The sequence below is a fragment of the Pseudorca crassidens genome, chromosome 8 (genome assembly GCF_039906515.1).
Source record: "Pseudorca crassidens isolate mPseCra1 chromosome 8, mPseCra1.hap1, whole genome shotgun sequence".
NCBI classification, from domain to species: Eukaryota; Metazoa; Chordata; class Mammalia; order Artiodactyla; family Delphinidae; genus Pseudorca; species Pseudorca crassidens.
In genome coordinates this window covers 101372919-101385494 of record NC_090303.1, presented here as the reverse complement: position 1 = coordinate 101385494, position 12576 = coordinate 101372919, and the positions used below count along the sequence as shown (strand labels likewise).

Genomic DNA, 12576 nt, shown 5'->3' with positions numbered 1-12576 from the left:
AAAAAGAAAGAGAGAAAGGGAGGGAGGGAGAAGAAAAGGTCTTAGAATAGCCTGGGTCATTTTTCAATATTGGCTTAAAGCATATTATTGCCCCCAAACCAGTCCTAAGTAAATCTTGAGTGTGTAGGCTATGTCTCTAGAATAACGGATTAATCCATTTTTTGTTCACTTTGATTTCTTTGACCATGTATGTGATATGTGAGATTGCTTGTTACGCTACTCAAATGTAATTATTTTTTCTTTCACAGGATGAATATTCCATCTTTCCTCAGACATACTCCATAGATATTAATGGTTATATTCTTGTGTATTCTGTTACATCAATCAAAAGGTAAGGCCCACTTCTGCTTGCTTGAGTTTATTTGCTGTGCTTAGATGGCATTAATCCTTCTAAGAGATTATGCTGGAATTGGCAGTAGTAACAACTAGACTTTAATGGTTTTTAGTGGTTGTCTTGTGGAGCAAACAGGTTGTTAAGGGCAAAAAAATTATCCCATTAGGTGTTCTCTTACACTGATGGAGTAAAAAAACTCTTATTTCTTACCTCAGGCTGCCTAGCTAGATAGTGACTGAACATGATCTGAGCTTTTCTGCTGATTGCAATGGGAAATGCATTAATTGATTTACTTTTTGTGTGTTTTCACCGTATTAGTGTGGAGCATGGACTGATTGCTAGGGCCCTCTCGCTAAGCAACATTCCGCAAATGTTTATTCAGAGATTAAATCAGCCCAGTTGTAGACTTTCCCATTTAAATATCTCACCTATTCCACTTTGAATATTCTCAGTAAGGGCTGCTGAGTGTTGAGTACACGCACATGTGAAAAAGTGGTAGGAAAAAATAAAGGAATTCCTTGTGTTCGGTTTACTTTATATTAAAATGGTGAGTCTATGACATTTTCCATTTTTCCCACTATAAATATTACATAACAAACGTTTTAAAACATCACCACTAAAATGGATGTCTGATTTTATGCTTTTTGTTTTATAGCTTTGAAGTGATCAAAGTTATCCATGGCAAACTGTTGGATATGGTGGGGAAAGTACAGTAAGTAGTAATAGTTTATCTCTTTTGTTAGATACTCATAATAGTATCTTCTGAACAATCAAATCGGGCACTGACTAGGGTACTTTGGCTTTTTTTTCCCTTGTATTAATAGGATACCTATTATGTTGGTTGGGAATAAGAAAGACCTACATATGGAAAGGTATGTAGCTTCTAAATACTGATTTATAAAGTCAAGTCTAAGACGATTTAGTCACTGAAGTTTCATTTTTAATTATTCTTATAGCAAGAATATTTTTAGCTGTAGCATATCTGTGTTTCTGTGTTCAGAAATGTGGTAGTGACTGTGCATCACAGAAGCAAAACTGCAGTAAAAATCTCAACCTGTCTTGGAAAATGTTTCCTCTTAAAAAGCGCAAACACTGTAGAAAATTATCTTTAGATTCTTTTACGATTTTGCATAAAGCAGACTCTAAAAAGACAATGGTAGCAGTCATTTATTCAACAAATAGTTTTTTGAGTACCGGGCTTAGGATTAGAGCAGTGAACAGGGGAGGAGCCTGACGCCTAGAGGAAGAGGCTCACTGGCTGAATTAACGCCTGCAGGACTGCACGGAGGGCCCTTTCAGGATTGCACCATCTTTGGGTGCTTATAGCCGAGCTCGCTTCAAAATAATCAATTGTTGCAGATGCTGGAGTGTTGGCGTCCTGTTCTCCGAACTGTAAGAACTTGCTGGAGCAGGGGTAGCCACCCCATAAGGCAATGTCTGCTCTGTTCCCCAGCTCAGGGGTAACAGAAATGCTTCTCTGCATTACGTACTGGATGAGAATGTTGAGCTGAGCATGCTTCTGCTTCATAAGGAAAAAAACTGATTAAAGTAGAGCCTGTCTCATAAATCAATTATAGATGTTTTGTATAATAAAGAGCAAAGTACTTTAATTAGAATTTTCTTTTTCCATTAGGGTGATCAGTTATGAAGAAGGGAAAGCGTTAGCAGAATCTTGGAACGCAGCTTTTTTGGAATCTTCTGCTAAAGAAAATCAGGTACGTGTTTTTTAAACTTCATTTTGCCCTGCATCCCATCATTCATGGGCGTATGTTCCTCTCAGTCAGCATCTCACCACCATCTTCATCACTCCTGTTCAGTCTTCATCCTTCCACCATTTCTAATACCCATCTTTGGGTTGCTTTAGGACGATACTATTGATGTTTTAATTCAGTCAGTATTCTACTTAAAATGGGACCTAGAATATTTGTAGGATAAATAGAAATTAATAGTAAAGGCAATACTTCCTTTGAGAACATATAGTCTTATTTTTGTTTCATACTAAAGACTGGTACAGAAATAAATCCAGGCATAGAAAAGAAACAAGAATGATCTCACATCACTTTGGCAATAATTTTGTACCCTTACCTCCCCCCTTTTTCTGTTGGGTGGAACTGAGTTAAATGCATGTGTTGTTTTAACACAGAAACTGTTAAGAACCATTTTACAAACATTTTTCCCAATTTCAGCCCTGCAGATGTTCCTTTAAAAGGCATATCCGAGGAAGGATGTCACTTCTATTTCAGAAGGCTTCCCGTATCTCCTTTTCCCTTTTCCTCCGTGGCATTAATTTAGACCAAGAACGTCCAAGCTTGTCTCCTGCTTCCATGAGTTCTCACCAGTGTATTTCTGTTTGCTGCCATTCACCTTCTGAAGCTACAAATCAGATGATGTCACCCTCAACTAAAACTGCCAATGGGTTGCCCATCGTCTGTAGAGCAAACCCCAAGGCCCTAAGCATGATGTTGAGTGCAGTGTGTGATTCGAACTTTTCCGGTTCCTTCTTTCACTGTATCCCTGTACTTTTCAGTCGCACCAAATTCCTCCCACTTAATTAAATACAAGGGGTACTTCCAGATGCCTCCCCTTTACTCTCATTCTTCTCTGACTTGAAATATCCTTTCTCTAATTAACTACATACTTAAAGTATTTTCAACATGTGCTCTTGTTTGATCTTCCAATAAGATTAATTGGCTTTCATTTCTGTGAGGAAACTATAGTTCAGCGAGGGTGGGTGGCTTGATGTGGTTGAGGACAGTCAGCTGTTCTTCCCCAGCTCCGCCACCTTTCACCACTAAGACTCCAGTCCTCAGGGCTCTACTTAAATTCCACTTTCTCCTGGACCCCTGCATGATACGTCCAGCTAAAATTAATAGTAGCTTCTTCTGTCTTATCCCCTTTAATTCATTCTGAGATTCAAGGCCGTATCACTGGCCTTCATTTTCTCCATAATGTCCGGCACAGTGGTTTTATATCTACTAGGTGCTCGGTCAACCCAGGTATCCCTTGATAGGCAAATCTGTTTGTCCCTGTGTCCGCAGGTGAGGGAAGTTAAATCTGTACAATTGATTCCCGAGTTCCAGAGAGCAAGAGATATATCTGCATCCATTTAGTGCAGAGAGTGAGAATTCAGATAAGAAGAGCTGAGATAGTAAGAGATACCTGTACTGCTTAATTGAATTAAATCAGACATTTATTGGGTGTCTGATCTGTCCTTAAGATCATCCAGTTGAACTGTCTCATTTTAGAAGTGAGGCGTTTTAAGATCCAGAGAGGTAAATAACTTTTCTAAGGTCTATATTTCATATGGTATAAGAACTTGGACTAAATTTTAAATTTAACCCAAATTTAGTCCTCTCTCCTCTCCACCATGCTTTTCTGATGGATGGGAAGAGAGGGCATAACCAAAGTGTAACAGAGATTAGAGTGTTCCTGAGGGAGAGAGAGAGACCGTTCTGTATTAAAAAGTCTGTATGTGAACCTTAAATGGAATCTGGTTCTAAATCCCTCGTGTAAAAGACATTTTGGGTCAATTGGGGAGATTTGATTACGTTTTAGATATATTAGGGAAATGGTGTTAATTGTCTTAGGTGTAATGATGGTGTTGGGATTATGAAGAGAATATCCTTATTCTTGGAAAATGCAAACCATAGTATGTAGGGGCCAAGTTTCATAATGTCTGCAGCTTAGTTTCAGATGGGATAGATGCGGGGGATGGACAGAAGGAGAGCAAGCAGATATAGCAAAGATGTTAGCATTTGTTGAACTCAGATAGCAGGGCTCAGTGCTTATTATACAATTGTCCCCATTTTTCTGTATGCTTAAAAATTTGCATAATAAAAATTGGAAGGTGGTCAGAAGGTACAAACTTCCAGTTACATAATAAAGAAGTCCTGAGGATGTGATGTATAGCATGGCGACTATGGTTAACAATATTGTATACTTGAAAACCGCTAAGGGTAGATCTTAAAAGTTCTCATCATAAGAAAGAAAAGTTTGTAACTATGTGTGACCAGCCTTATCGTGGTGATCATTTCACAGTATATACATACATCGTCATTATGTTGTACACCTAGAACTAATACATGCTATGTGACAACTATCTCAATTTAAAATTTTTTTTGACGTGGAGGAGTGCCGTTGAATGGCCCTAAGCTATCTTTGGTTCTGCTTTTGCTAACTTCGCTCCGTTGTGTTTCTCTTCGGTGAAAATCTGAGGATCCTAAAACAATTATTCTGTTTGACTTTATAATTATGTAGGCATCATCACCAGTCTCACTATTCATGTAGGTTCACGTAGCCCCTGTGCATTGTGTTACTGTTCTGTGCGTTTCTGGCCGTTGCTTTGTTATTCCTTCCAGCATCCTCAAAGGTGTAGACACCTTATGGACCCTACCTCGAATGTAATTAAGAGGGATTGCTTAGTAAGGCGTGTTGCCTCAGGTTAATTTATCTTTTGAGAGTGACCTATAATGGTATGCTTAGGGTATGTTATTAAACTACTTTTTGGTCAGAGGATGCAGGCCTTTTCTCTGTCTAGTTTATGTTATACTTCACCGTAGCTTAAGATTTTTAATATGGTTCTGGATAGATTTACTTTTTAACCTTTTAGTTTCCTTTAGAAGGTAGGATACTGCCTTTTCAGTACCCATATAAAAGATGAAATTGTTCTCAAGGCTTAAAGTTAAAATGAAAAAATTCCAACTGCTGTACTTCTTTTAAAGTTTTGATAAATTTAGTCGATTTATCTGATATTAACCAAAACTCTAAAAGAAGGCGAGGGTGCAGTACAGTGACCTCAAACATCCCAGACAAGCTAGAAGATCAGATGACCCAACTCACTGTTGTCTCAGTTACTTTAGCACCTCCATCAGATCAACAAATACCTTACTCGACGTGAAATAATCCTTAAAGGCAGAAAGATTCTTGTACCCAAGTTAGGTAAATACAGTGATGATATGCATATCCTTGGAAAGCAGCAGTCCTGACCAGTTGTCTAGACACTTCTCAGCCCTCGGTTGTGGCTCTTGTGACACTGCTCGCCTTGTTGTTGAGTGTGCTGAAGACAGTTGGATCCTAAGCCTAGGGAGTTTCTCCCCATCGGGTGGGGAGAAACCAAGTAATTCTAATCCCTTATGTTAAGAGGTGTGATTGATTCTAATCCACATATATACTAGAGTGCTTACTACTCTTGGTCTATGTAGTAGGAAGAGAGAGAATTTGTGTAGTAAAGAGACATCCACGTCAATAGTCACGTGATCAGAGACCAATCTTTGTGAACCGCTCAAATTTTTTATTGATAAATTTTCAAATGTAGCTTTGTATTACTTAGCAAAAATCCAGTATTTTAAAATAAACTGTCCTCAGTGGAGTTCAGTCAGATTTGTTGATTACAAAGTGCACAGTGGTAAAAATTATCAAGTCAGTGAGAATACTGCACTTTGACTATTACTGAACTATGGGATGTGTTTGCAGTTCTGGCTTATTTTCTGTGGAGGCCTTCACAAATTGTATTTCAGCAATTTGATGGAAGAGAATGCATTTTGTCAGTCAGATCACACAGGTAATCAAGGAGAATGCTAAGATTTATCTAGAAAGCCAGATTCCAGGCACGCTCTATTTTTTTTGTAAGAGCTTGGCATGCATCTTTCCACACATTTTTCTGTACTTTTTTTTTTTGGCTGCGTTGGGTCTTCGTTGCTGTGCACAGGCTTTCTCTAGTTGTGATGAGCGGGGACTACTCTTGGTTGCAGTGCGCGGGCTTCTCATTGCGGTGGCTTCTCTTGTTGCAGAGCACAGGCTCTAGGCATGCGGGCTTCAGTAGTTGCAGCATGCATGCTCAGTAGTTGTGGCTCGCGTGCTCTAGAGCGCAGGCTCAGTAGTTGTGGCACGTGGGCTTAGTTGCTCCGTGGCATGTGGGATCTCCCTGACCAGGGCTCAAACCCGTGTCCCCTGCATTGGCAGGTGGATTCTAAACCACTGCGCCACAAGGGAAGCCCTGTGCGCTTTTTTTAAGATGAAATAAATAACAACTTGCCTGCATAGTCGTGGGAAAGGAGGGGAATTGGTAATGCAGAAAGGAGGGTGCTTGCTGAAGTCAGTGGCCTTGATTAGACAGGAGAGGTGGGCCTGGGGCTGGCTTGGGCTCACTTAGGGGTGCCTCCTTTGTGCCAGCAGGAAAGAGGGAACCAGAGTAGATGAGCCCAGATTCAAGGGCATGGTCATTGGTGGATGGAGTATGGAGAGTTCGCTTATGAATGCTGCTTCTGTTTTCCCAGTGAAACGTAGAACCCAGTCATCAGCCGAGGGTGAGAGCAGGGAAGAGGTTTAGCGATCCCAGTGGAAGGAAGAGGCATGACCCCTTCATCCTGGGGGCTGGCTGGACCAGAGAAATGTGGCTGGGCTGCTGGGGCAGCAGGGGTCCCCTTTGGGTTTAGGGTCCTGGAGGTGTGTCCATGGGCTGTGTCCGCTGTGTGGCGCAGGCAGCGAGCAGGCAGACAGGTGGCAGGGAAGGGAGTAGGAGGCCGGTGACTGCCCTGGGGACGTCTGCGCTGGCCCGGGAGGCGAGAGAAGGAAGATGGGGGCTGGAGGGGGGGCGGCTGCTTGGTGATGACAAGATCTGGGTGCTGCCCTGCGAGGTTTTTGAAAACAGGAGCATTTTTGGATGATCACAATGACCGCATTTAAAGGACAGGGACTGACGTTCGGCCTAAGTGAGGATTTCCTGCCCTAAATGATAGTGGCTCCTCCTTGTGAAGGGCTGGTCCCTGGGGCTGAGAGGTGCAGTCGGGAGGGAGAGGAGGTCCCCGGGGGGTGTGCAAGGCCAGTGTGGCGCGAGTGGTGGCGGAGGTGGAGCCGCTGCCCCGAGGGGGGTGAGGCCGGGGGTGACTCGGGGCTCTAGGTGGCCTAGAGGAAGCAGGCTCGGAGGGCACAGGTGTCATCTCACGGCCTATGAGCCACAGCTGAGAGTTTTTAGGAAGTGGGAGGGGAAAGGGTGTGACAGGCAGGGGGTGGGGTGCCAGGCCAGGCGAAAGAGCCCCTGCCCTGCTGTAGTCCCAGAGCCCCGGCGGGGCGGGCGAGGCGGGTGAGCCAGCAGGGGATACTCCATCCTGGAGCTCCACAGGCGCCACAGGAGGCGGAGCAGGCGGGGCTTCCTGTGACTGATGAAAGCAGGGCTCAGAAGTGTGATTTGAGGTTAGTTCTGGTGGTCCGCAGTCACCACGTGGGGGGAGGGGAGGGAGGAATCCCAGGCTCCTGCGGCCCGGGGCCGCCTCGTTGGCCTCCACACCTGGACCTCCACGTGCAGGGCAGGCCGTGGGCCTTTTCCAGTCCCGCCAGCAGCATCAGTGTTCCTCGTGGCTCCGCTGTTAACGCTAACATTGTCATCGGTTTTCTCTCTGGTTTCAGACTGCTGTTGATGTTTTTAGAAGGATAATTTTGGAGGCAGAGAAAATTGACGGGGCCGCCTCACAAGGAAAGTCCTCCTGCTTGGTGATGTGATTCTACTGCAGAACCTGAGGGCACTGGGAACCTGGCCTGCCTGAGGAGGCAACCTGCCCATTTTCCTTTAAGATAAACTCTGCTTCATTTCTCTTCTGTTAACCTGAAAGATTTCATTTGGGTCAGAGCTTCTCTCCCAACCCTTCCTTTCAGATTATGTTAAACTCTGACTCGGTCCAAATGAGTTCACTTCCATTTTCAAATTTTGAGCAATCATATTTTCAATTTATATATTGTATTTCTTAATAATATTATGACCAAGAATTTTATTGCATTAATTTTTCAGTGTAGTTTGTTGTTTAAAATAATGTAATCATCCAAATGATACATATTGTTACACTACTATTAACTAGGCTTCAATATGTCAGTGTTTATTTCGTTGTGTTAAGTGTATACTTGTAAATAAAATAGCTGCAAAGCCTAATCGTTGTGCTCCTCAGTGTGGCTTCTAAAGAAGGAAACCTGTCCTCCTGAGGGCTTCCTTCCCTGCCTCCGAGGAGGCGCCAGCTTGGATTCCAGGAGCCAGTGGAGCATGTGGCCCACCAGGCGGCTGTGGGCACTTGGGGTAGAGTGCCCGAACTGGGGGGGGGGGGCATTCCTGTTGACTAAAGCCGAGTGACCTTGGGGGGCTCTGTGAGGGGAGTTGTTCCCCAATAATAACTGTTCTCCCCACCTTGGTTGGAATGTTTCATGCAGGTAGGGCTGCAGGCTTACTTAGAGCCTTCCGGCCACCCTCTTGCTTGTCTCTTAGCTACTTGAAGAAAAGGGGACCTAAAGATACATTACTGTCTCTCCTTTTACTTAGCTTGGTGTCCACGGCAGACAGGATCTGACTTAGAAAATAGATTGGCCTGTCACTATCCCAAAACCTCCAGGAGTTTAAAGGATGGGGAAGATTGCCTGGTAAGTGTTCTGTGTCAGGGCTTCATGAACCTCCCTCAGACCCAGACTGCCTACCTCCCGTTCTGCCAAGAGCAGCTTTGAGGGAGAGTCGAGGATTTCAATTGCCTGGTGGCCATCACCTCGACTCTGAGAGTTCAAGTTGAGTGAAATTTTTTAAACGATGTTCCTTCCCAGTTAGAATTTCACAGCCATTTCTAATCTTTAGGGAAATGTTACTGAGTCTATGGATAAAATAGAATATTGCTTTGTAACTGATTTTTTTTTTTTTTTTTTTTTTTTTTTTTGCCGTACGCGGGCCTCTCACTGTTGTGGCCTCTCCCGTTGCGGAGCACAGGTTCCGGACGCACAGGCTCAGCGGCCATGGCTCACAGGGCCCAGCCGCTCCGCGGCATGTGGGATCTTCCCGGACCGGGACACGAACCCACATCCCCTGCATCGGCAGGCAGATTCTCAACCACTGCGCCACCAGGGAAGCCCTGTAACTGATTTTTTAATGAAAAATTATGTTTTTAGAATATGCCATTATGGACTTCCCTGGTGGCACGGTGGTTTGAGAATCCACCTGCCAATGCAGGGGACACCGGTTCGAGCTCTGGTCCAGGAAGATCCCACATGCCGCGGAGCACCTAAGCCCGCGCGCCACAATACTGAGCCTGCGCTCTAGAGCCCGCAAGCCACAACTGCTGAGCCTGCGTGCCCACGACTACTGAAGTCCGTGCGCCTAGAGCCCGTGCTCCGCAACAAGAGAAGCCACCGCAATGAGAAGCCAGCACGCTGCAACCAAGAGTAGCCCCTGGTTGCCGCAACTAGAGAAAGCCTGTGTGCAGCAACGAAGGCCCAACATGACCAACAATTAATTAATTTTTTAAAAAAGAATGCACCATTATTATTATTTTTTTTTTTTTTGCGGTACGTGAGCCTCTCACTGCCGCGGCCTCTCTCGTCGCGGAGCACAGGCTCCGGTCGCGCAGGCTCAGCGGCCATGGCTCACGGGCCCAGCCGCTCCGCGGCACGCGGGATCCTCCCAGACCGGGGCACGAACCCGCGTCCCCTGCATCGGCAGGCGGACTCCCAACCACCGCGCCACCAGGGAAGCCCTGCACCATTATTTTGAATCTTTATAGTTTGTGTCTTATCATTCAAGGATGCAATTTGAGCCAGGATGAAAAAGACCTCCACCAAATACTTTTTAAATACAAATAAGTTTTAGCAATGTAGTATCATTACTTACTAACAGGGTTTATTCTTAGGCCTAATATGTGTCAGTACTCACTGGATGGAACCACATTAAATCTGGATTCAGTTCATCCAGGCAACATTTTACATCCGATAAGTTATTTCTGTGTAAATGGAATCTTGGGGCAGCCTGTTCTTGCAACTACAGTTTGACTCTCACGAAATGTCCTCTAGGCCTAGCTGCCCTGTTTGGAGGTGACGTGGATCTCTTTACATGGTGTGGCTCAGCTGTTCGTTCAGATGTTTTCTGAGCACCTGCTGTGTGCTACACACCGTTCTAAGTGCCGTGAACACAACAGAACTCTGCACCCTGTAGAACTTACGTCTGACCTTGCCCCTTGAATAGCACAGGGCAGGCAGTCCTGCTTCCCAGTGCGGTGACCCATCCACAAGATGGTTGATTGGATTATCTGATGGGCTGAGCTTGTGATGTGTTCCGAGAGTGATGTTGCTGAGGGGTGCTCTCCAGTGGTGGGGAGCACGTGACCTGGAGGTGGTGGTGGAAGGCGGTCAGCAGTACCTCTTCTGGTTTGCTTCACGTCCACTCTGTGAAGCAGGTGCTGCCCTATTTACAGTGAGGAAACTGCCTTAGAGGTGTCAGCGACAGTCATTAGCCACATTCACTGTGTCAGCGAATCTAATGATGTGTTATCTGAGGCTTCTGAAGAAATTCTTAGAACTGCCAGGTTTGACTTAAATGTCGTTATTTAATAGTGTATTTCATCACTCCTAAGACCTTTCATTACATTTTAGCATTTTCTTTTTTTTCTTTTTTTTCTGATTTGAATTTTTCTTTTAAGTTCGGATGGAAAATTAAGAACACTTCCGGAACTTCCCTGGCGGCACAGTGGTTAAGAATCCGCCAGCCAATGCAGGGCAGGCGTGTTCAATCCCTGGTCCGGGAAGATCCCACATGCTGCGGAGCAGCTAAGCCCGTGCGCCACAACTACTGAGTACACGTGCCACAGCTACTGAAGGCCGCGGGCCTAGAGCCCGTGCTCCACAACAAGAGAAGCCACCACGATGAGAAGCCCGTGCGCAGCAACGAAGACCCAACGCAGCCAAAAATAAATAAATAAATAAATATCCTTCTTAAAAAAAAACTATGAAAAAGAACAATTCAAAGTTCTAAGCACAAAATTCAGGTATGTCATGTGGTGGACTTGCTTCTTCAGCTGGAGGTGAACCTGGCAGCCGACGGAAAGAATCCGCACTAACAAATAGCAAACTGCACAAGGATTGTCCCCGTGAAGAAGCCGGTGACGTGGCGTTTGATTTTCCCAGCTTGGCTCCTTCCCCAAAGTTGAGGCTCTGGAGTCCTGAGTCTTCGGCATTTAACTAGTTCTTCGTTGGGGGAAGGGGCTGGCACTGTCCCGTCACATGTAAACCGATCTTTGTCATAGATCGCTTTTATAATGAGAGAGCAGCTGGGGCGCGTTGCCACATCTTCCCCATTCTCCGTATGTTCCTTGGTGACGCAGAAGTTATCCCCACACGGGCAGGGGTAGAAGTACATCTCCGAGACCTCGTCATATTGGAAGTCCTTGATCTCCACCTCATGAAACGCTGCCATCGTCACTGGGGCCAGGAGAGGTCTTGTCGCCTCCGCCATTTTAGCATTTTTCTTAGTGGGACATACAATGCAGCCTTGGATTCACTGAAGCACAGTAGGTGCGAATACAAAACTCGGCGCATATCCAAGGCTGTCTTGCAGCTCATAATACAAAGTGTAAAATCACAGGACAAATTCAGATTAATGTGATGGAATTTTGCTAAAACTAAATTGTTCACTCCCTGCCCTCTAGAGCGCCGTGTCTCCCCGCCGTGTCACTGACGGTGCTCTCGCCTGAATTGCTCATCACCTCCTTGTCACCACGTCCAGTAGGTATTTCCTGGCCTCTGTCCTGACCCTCCAGCATTGCACGCAGTTGGTGACTTCTCTCTGAAGGTCTCTTTCCGCCTTCTGGTCTTCCTCCCAGCTCACTGTTGCTGCCTTGGCCTCCTTGGCTGTTGCCTCCTCCATTAACCTCTCGATGGGCCATTTTTCCTTCTCCCCTTCCTTGATTTCATCCTGTCACATAGCTCTCACTGCCGTGTTTCCTGAAGACCAAAATTCCTTTCTCGCACCCTGACCTCTGGGCTCCAGGCTTGTCTTCTCTTAGATGTCTCATAGGCATCTGAAGTTTATCATGCCCAAATTCTTGATTTTCCCTAAAAACGTGGTCTGCCCTGGACCCTGCTTCGGGAAATGGCACCATCATCCACTAGATACTAAAGCTAGGAGTTGGGGAGCCATCCTCTACCTCTTCCCTTGTGTCCCCTCCCAGCCAGTTCATCAACAAATCCTAAGGGCCCTGCCTTCAAAAATCTTATATTTTGCCCACTTTTCTCCATCTTCACTGCATACTAGTCTCTAACACCACACCCTCCAAATCATTTACTGCAGCCCAAGTCAACTTTTTTTTTTTTTTTTTTTTGCCACACCGCATCACTTGTGGGATCTTAGTTCCCCGACCAGGGGTCAAACCTGGGTCCACGGCAGTGAAAGCCCAAGTCTTAACCCCTGGACCACCAGGGAATTCCCCAAGTCAACTTGTTTAAAACAT

The 12576-nt window shown here is 45.2% G+C and overlaps 2 protein-coding genes across 2 annotated transcripts in view; one reads left to right on the top strand and one right to left on the bottom strand.

Annotated features, from left to right (window-relative positions):
* RHEB (Ras homolog, mTORC1 binding) overlaps positions 1-8255 on the top strand; it is a 46220-nt gene extending 37965 nt beyond the window's left edge. The window contains exons 4-8 of the mRNA XM_067747487.1: positions 249-331; positions 990-1046; positions 1159-1206; positions 1968-2049; positions 7739-8255. Of these exons, the coding sequence (XP_067603588.1) occupies positions 249-331; positions 990-1046; positions 1159-1206; positions 1968-2049; positions 7739-7831 (363 nt within the window). The 3' untranslated portion in view covers positions 7832-8255. The remainder of the gene's footprint in view (positions 1-248; positions 332-989; positions 1047-1158; positions 1207-1967; positions 2050-7738) is intronic.
* A 2928-nt stretch (positions 8256-11183) lies between these two features.
* LOC137229482 (diphthamide biosynthesis protein 3-like) lies at positions 11184-11582 on the bottom strand. Its single transcript, XM_067747490.1, has one exon. It carries the CDS (start codon positions 11580-11582, stop codon positions 11184-11186), a length of 399 nt encoding a protein of 132 aa, XP_067603591.1.
* Positions 11583-12576: the final 994 nt, after the last annotated feature.

What these genes read in the sequence shown, in the direction of transcription:
- LOC137229482 (XM_067747490.1), bottom strand. Translation starts at nt 11,582, where the DNA reads ATGGCGGAGGCGACAAGACCTCTCCTGGCCCCAGTGACGATGGCAGCG.